Source organism: Buceros rhinoceros, unplaced genomic scaffold (genome assembly GCF_000710305.1).
Source record: "Buceros rhinoceros silvestris isolate BGI_N320 unplaced genomic scaffold, ASM71030v1 scaffold34239, whole genome shotgun sequence".
Taxonomy (NCBI): domain Eukaryota; kingdom Metazoa; phylum Chordata; class Aves; order Bucerotiformes; family Bucerotidae; genus Buceros; species Buceros rhinoceros.
The window spans coordinates 15702-23033 of record NW_010430370.1 but is presented as its reverse complement, the minus strand read 5'-3'; the positions used below and the strand labels follow the sequence as shown (position 1 = coordinate 23033).

The 7332-nt window shown below is 40.0% G+C and overlaps 1 protein-coding gene across 1 annotated transcript in view; it reads right to left on the bottom strand.

The window, feature by feature from the left end:
• Positions 1-1423: 1423 nt before the first annotated feature.
• The window catches only part of TOM1L1 (target of myb1 (chicken)-like 1), a gene marked incomplete at its 5' end in the record, with an annotated part of 19416 nt that continues 13507 nt past the window's right edge, over positions 1424-7332 (bottom strand). Inside the window, 7 exons of the mRNA XM_010143019.1 lie at positions 1424-1487; positions 2415-2481; positions 2770-2857; positions 3662-3722; positions 4235-4331; positions 5217-5334; positions 6646-6706. Of these exons, the coding sequence (XP_010141321.1) occupies positions 1424-1487; positions 2415-2481; positions 2770-2857; positions 3662-3722; positions 4235-4331; positions 5217-5334; positions 6646-6706 (556 nt within the window). The remainder of the gene's footprint in view (positions 1488-2414; positions 2482-2769; positions 2858-3661; positions 3723-4234; positions 4332-5216; positions 5335-6645; positions 6707-7332) is intronic.

Here is a 7332-nt window from a genome sequence, read left to right as displayed (position 1 = left end):
AGTAGTCGCCCACAGTGGATCACCACACTGAAATCCTCTGCTCTCCAGCCCATCGCAAATAATACAAGAAAAATAATCTTAAAGGAGTTCACCTTTTCCCTTTTGCTTACAACCCGCCCCCACCCTCCAAATTTCTTCCAGGTTGTGTCCTAGTGCTCCTACCACAAACTGCAAAATTGGGAACTAGGCACTGAAATCCCCTGGACTCACAATAAAATACTTGAATACTGTCTATGTTTGGTGTGTCATGGAATACACATCATCTGCTAAAAACTCAGAAGTGGTATGTGTTAACTTCTCACTAAGCATTTGCTTTTATTTGGAATTTTACGCTACAAAAATTGCAAAACCAAGTGAGAACTTATCACTTGAACAGTTAACGTAGTATTTAATGTAGTTAATGCAGTATTTCACGAGTAAATTTCATCATTTCAGCTATAAACATGAACTAAGTTCTCAACTTTCCCATCCATTATAAATTCAGAGAACCATACATATCAAAGTACACATTTTACATTCAGCATTGGTATAGATAAGGCACTTTAATTATTAAAAGATAGAACTGTTATTAACAGGGTTAAACAACTTAATTAAAATATGTGATAACAATTGCTCATCTGCATTGTAGATGATTATTTTTTCCTTCACCAGAACAACAATCTCTGCAGGGCAGGAACACTGAAAGAAATGACTGATCCCCTCTAATATTTACTGAGTACATAAAAGCAACGTCAACAGAGGAACAAGCAGGGTTTTTCTGTTCTGTTAATCACGGATGACAGCACCACATGTCCCAGCTCAGGTTCTTACCAAGACAAAAACCCAACTACATCACAGGCTTTTAGGAAGGAAAAAAAAAAAAAAAAAATCTGTGTTCAGAATACGAATGTAGGGACATAATGCTGCATGCCCTCAGCCATCTATCAAGAGGCCCAATTTTAGAAACAGCCCACAGATCAAGCCCCCTTACACATTTCTGGGGAGGTTAACACAGACAGCACTAAGGAAAAAAGAACCTGGATTCTGCAGTTTTTGTGAACATCACCTTCCGTTTTGTTTGCTGCATGAAGGGGTAAAGCATGACAGGAAGAAAAGCTTTCTTCTGTCGTTGCAGGAGTCTGTCCTTTTTATTTTACTCGGTCAAGTGTCACTTCATACACAGGTGAATTTGGAAATCATATATTAAAGGCCCCCAAAATACTTTAATGATGCAAATCACCTTGAGGAATACACAGCTGAACACTCAGAACAAATTATCAAAGCGTAGCTTAAGTAACCCTCCACTTCCACACAACTTGGTATTCCGGTGCTTAGTGCTGCACGTCCAAATCCCAGCCCCGCTCCATTAGTCACTTGTATGTTACAGGAGGCGCTGCAGAGGACAAGCATCAGAGAACAACGTGTGCTCCTTCAGACTTCACCTTCAGCAGTCTGTGCTGCTCTTAACTTCTGTCTTCAGCACGACATCAATTTCTTCATAGATCGCTCTGAAAGAGCGGGAACAGGGTTGTTTCATTTTGACAAAATGCACCAAAGAAATCCTGTCCAGGTGTGAACTGCCAAGAGCTCGTGTTTCTCTAACTGTGCAGCATCAGTCGCAGGATGCCCAGGTCTCCCTGGGAACAAAGAGCCAATCCTGGGGTGCGTCTGTGATCATACATTTAACGAGACACCTCTGGACATCGTCACTTTTGATGAAGTAAGTTTGGGAACAAGAATGCAAAATGCAAGTGGCAGGCATACCACGTGGCATGCAGTTACTGCACAATTTAAAAACAAATAATAAAGGTTTTTTAATTGATTTTTCTGTCTCAGAATTCAGTGGTTCCTTGGAAATCAGTTTTGTGTAGATGGCTCAATTTTTTTGCAATTTACTGGTAGAAAGAAGAGCTCTGCTATCTGTTTAGTTTTGTATTATTTTTCTGTCTGACTATTTGGCCCTCTGGAGAGTCCCAGCATCCATTGTCTTTGTAGCTTATATTTAGATTAAGGATTTTCTTGATATGCAGTAGAACAATATTCTTAAAAATCACAGGAATTACTTTGACACTTCACCACAGGTAGTTCTGGAGCAAGGTAGCCAATCAGCTTCTTTCACCAGGACTATTAGCATGTTTTATTCACCTTTCCATATCACTGGATAGGGTTTTAGTAGATTGGTTTTGGCACAGCGTTGCTCTACTGTTTTTGCAGATATTGTTCAATGAAGATGCTATAGAAGGAGTTTACTCCATAATTCGTTATGCCAGAAATATTGGAAGAAAATGCATAAAATGCAGCCCCACTAATTTACACAGGCGATCCAGGTCAGCTAACTCCAGCTAAAAAGTATGGCCTGTTTTCTCACTCAGAAGGAAAACCAAACCCACCTCATAAGCCTTCTTGGGGTATGATCTTTTTTAAAAGTTACTTACTCAGTGGGAGCCAAGGGATCAAATTCCATTATCTCGTAGTAATGAGGTGACTTGTTCTTTGAGGCAGCTGAAGAACAAAGACAGGCAGATAAATCCAGACTTAAATGTCAATGAAAAGCATGCTTACTACATGTTGCTTTTTTCTCTCTTCTCAGAAGCAGCAGATTATCTCCTATGTATCTAGCTGCTTTACAAGCTAAAATGGACAGACATGTCCAAGAGAAACCATGAGCAATGCGAGGTTTTGTCCATGTTTGTTGCTGCCTCTAGTCTTTAACAGCCATAATGTAAAGCCATTAACTTCTAACCAGAAGTATCTATCCATGACAGTTAGGTGGTCTGCAGTGTTTGTTACCTGCTGGTGATGGTCCACTGAACAGTGTAGTATGTCCAGTCTGCACGTTTACTGGGTTCAGAGGCACCGGGCTTAGAAGGGTCGCCAGCTAAAACAGTGCATAAACAGGTTGTTCTATGAGAACTGGCTTGACTTACCTTTAGACTCCCTGACTACAGCAAATAAATTCTAAGGTCAACAGTTATCAGTCTAATTAATCTCCATTCTCTACGCAAAGTTCCAAACATCTTTTAGTGTTACCTACAGCACATTTCATAATTCACTTCTGTGCGATTTGTTACACTGCACAGATTCGAAGTCAGCAGTACTGACAATACAGATCACCTGCTCTTACCTGCAGCTTACAGCAGGGATTGTGTGCCCACGTCTTCGGGGACTGCTTCTCATCTGTTCCATTTCATACTGCCAAAGCCCCTCCATATTCTCTGCATTCCTTCTGTCACGGGTGTGTTGACTGCAGTATATGCCATTTGTCCTACACTATACTTTGCTTTTAACTGTTTGGGTTTTTTGGTGGGTTGTTAGGTGGGGTTTTGTTGTTTTTGTTTAAGTATCTTATTTGATCTAGGAAATACACTAGAGTTACATCGTTGCAGCAAGAGGAGATCTCGGCTTCCTTCACTTAGCAACAGGTTACAGACAAAAAGTAAAGCAACTGCTTTCTGCAAACTCCCCTAAGATTGTACTGGACTCAAAGTATGTTTTCATATCTGCATCTGTGGTATCAGAAGCGGAAAGTTGGCCTGGTCAACAAATACAGTGTTCCCCGATGTATGGAGAAGGGCCACAGAACAGATCTTTGTATCCCATGGACAAAAGCTGGGGTCAATCAAACGGTTATTTGGACAGTTTCCAGCAAAGAATGATTATTCTGAACATGAGCATTACTCACATTGCTATACGAATGTCCAGCTGGGTTGCTTACACTATTGTTTTGAGCTTCAGTTGCAAATCTAGGAGAGAGTAATACAATGAAAGGAAGTGAGAAACTATCAAAACTGTACGTTCTGACCATTATACTGTTTTTTTTTTTTGGTCTCTCTTTACTGCTCTCAGTTGTGAGATGCAGCATGGGCAGGTGGTCAGTGTCCCATTCAGACTGAAGGTAGGGAGCTATGAGGACACCTCTCCTATCTTAAACTCTCCCGACTGACCTGTACAATTCATCTGTTTCTCCCTTCCACTGCAGCATCAGCAACACTCAAGCAGAAAGTCACACACATCTCAAGTTATGTTTTGACTGTTGAGGTAAGTTTATGTCCATGACTAAAGAGTTGCAGAAGTTGTATATTTTTAAGTATGTTAAGCAAAGTCTAGCACACAGATAGTTTTCACTCGTTTTACTGGACTAATGTGTAAATCTGCGCTCTCAGAGCTTACTTTAAACTCATTAGATGAATGACAGAGTACTAATACCTCTGAAGATTTGTCACCTGTCACCACTTCTAAGAAGGAGATTACTCACGGGAACTGCTGAGCTTTTGTAGCAGTTGCTAAATCCAACTGTGGATAAATTGATGGGTGATGCCTATTTTTATCTTCAGGGTGTGCAGATATGCCATCTGAAATTCAAAGCAATAATTAACGATCAATTAATCATTATTAAACAAATGTTGGTTACCTATACTATGAACACTGAAAGGGTAAAGTTTTGTTTGGAAGGCATATAAAGAATCTGCAACAAATTGCTTTTTATCACATGAAAGGCAAATTTTCAAAGTCTGGGATGCTTTAGATGCAATATATTTATCTCCTTAAAATGTCAGAACAACATCAGTAGCGCTATACATGGTAGATACCACTTGAAACTCCTCGCTCTATTTCTAAAAGATTAAAATGGAAGTGTAGATATTTATTCCTGGGATGACATTCACACCTTTAACTGCAGTATATGGACTCCCCTAGAGCAGATAAAGGAGGGGCTTCTGCAAACAGTAATTCCAGGTACCAAGGTTAGGAGCTTTACTCACTCCTCTGATTACAGCAGAAGTCTGAAGTCAGAGGAGATGAGTGCCTTTCTCAAAGCAAACTGTTTCTAACATGAAGTGCCTCCTGCAAAAACTTGGGACATCAAGAGGGTACAGGAAACATGTATCTGAGTTTGTTTCTTCCAAGCCTACAGAAGGAGCAACTACCAAGACTGTTTGACAGGCTTTATCATAACAGAAAACAAAGCATGTTGTGCTGTTCAAATTTACATAATAGGGGAAAAAGACTACTGCTTCCACTGTAAACAAATTACAGGGGACCTTACACTACCTCACATTTTTTCCTCCCTATGCACACACATCAATGCTCCTTTTAAGTAGATTTAAGGAACAACACCCTTAAAGCTAAGGAGTATCTTTGTCTTCTTTCTTACAAGGAACTTCCTGATTCCTCCACTAGGCTCTTGCTGGTTTGCTTTAGGAAACCAGAGTGCAGGGAAAACGCCATTCGTCACTTACTGAGGCCTGAAGGAGACACTGCAGAGTCGGTCTGCACCACTGCTGACACAGGAGATGGAGACTCTGGGGAGAGGTCAAGTAGATCACTTGAGGGAGCAGATGGCTGTTTCCTGTACAGCTTAACACATGAAAACGATTAAAGTTGTTTGGTTTTTTTTGAAGGAACTTGTATAGTTCTAAACAAGTTGCTATCTGCACAGAACATAAACTTTTAAAATCGTAGTATTAAAATTAGTATGAGAGAAGACCAGGGGTTTTTTGTGTGTAAAAGATAGCTAATGAAACACAAAACGCCTTCCAGAAAAGATCAGTTTCAGCAAGGTTGCTATTTCAAAAAATGAAAAAAAATTCTGAAGTAGGAAATAGAACAGATTCAATTCTAAAAAGGAATCATGAGCTTCTTTAGATACAGTTTTGATAATGATCCCCTAAGTGAACTTGTACAATTACCTTCACGCTACTTATTTGTTACTGAGATTTGATACACACTTAGAAGTCTGATTTTTTTTTTTTAAGCCCTGTTTTGGATAGAAAAAGTTTAAGATCACAACAACATTTCCTAGGACGTGGAAACGTGTTTCCTTTGTTTCTCCTGTGAATTTGTTAGCATGAAAAATGTGGCCAACCCAAGCTTTTAATAAAACCATGTGCCTGAATCATACAAGTCTGGATCACACCAGATTAATAAATAAATATAGTGCAGTTTAACCTTGGAGACTCCTGAATAATATAAAAATGCAGAGACTGCACCATTTGGACTATTAACTAATCCGGCAGTGCAGCCTTCAAACAAGAACACCCACCTGCATAACCAGAACATAGTAATAGTGGCTTTTCAAGGAAAGCAAGGTCATCTTCTACCTTTTATTAATAATTGCCAGCTGTATGTCAACATTCACAATTCAGACATTTTCATATTCAGTCCTAGATGACTGCACGATTATGGCTTAGAGAAAGCTCAAACGTGGAAAACTGCTTTGGGCAATGTAACAGCCATAATTAGCAATCAAAAAGGACAGTCATTAATGATTTGCTACAAGCCACTATTCACAATTCAAAAAAAACTTTGACTCAGAAAAACATCAGTAATAGTATTTCAGTCTATAAATGCTTAACAGAACAAATGAAAAGAAACATCATTGTTTCCTCATTCTGTATATGGCAGATAACAGTGCTTAGCTGTAGAGGTAATAAGCCAGCATTTGAAGAGATCTGTCTCTTATTTTTCCTGACCAAGCTTCCATCTTTGATTTGTAACAGTATGAAATTCTGTAGCAAGACTTTAAAAGACCCGCAAGAGTAGTATCAGCCTCTTGTCTCCTGTACCTCTCAACTAGAGATTAAAATTCCACGTATATCAGTCTGTTTTTCACTATGAAAAAGGAATATTTAAGTCCTGCAGCTCACAAGTTCATCTATAATTACTCACCTCTGTGCGTTCACGTTGTATTCTCTGATTCTCTAAAAACCGAACTCTGTTTCGGGAGAACCTGTTAAAGTTGCAGAGTTAAATATTCATTCTTACATTTCTGTGATGTCATTCATGGGGATATGACACCAGTTTTAACCAAAGTTTGATTATCAAAGATCTCCAGAGGCACCAAACAAGGAGGACAGGTGTTTTTCTCCGGGCAGTTGTCTCTGCACCAGCAATTTGACTCTCTGTCCTCCAGGGCTGTGGCCCTCTGATCACCTCTACTGACACCAGTTAGCTTGTTCCGGGGCTCACTTCTGGACACAGCCATCTGTTTCTTCCAAAACAAAACCAAGGCACAGCTGACAATAAAGTTCACCTCTGTTTATGCCAGATAGGTAATTACAAACACTTAGTGTGCCAAACCTGGTTCCTTCTGACCAGAACACTCTTCCAGCTGAGTCCCCTGGAGCTTTCTGTCCTCTGAGCTCCCCGCATTCCCTCATGTCACCTCAGGTCAAAGCACACACCTATTCTGGTATACAGCCCTCACCAGCAAAGGCTTTTGAAATATCAAAAAAAAAAAGAATCCCCCTGCACAAGTGTTTATGTACTAGGAGTCGCACCAGTACTACGCTGGGTGCGGAGGAGACCCTGTCAAGTGATATTCAGCAGCCGTTAGGTAAATCCATCTCAGGAGGA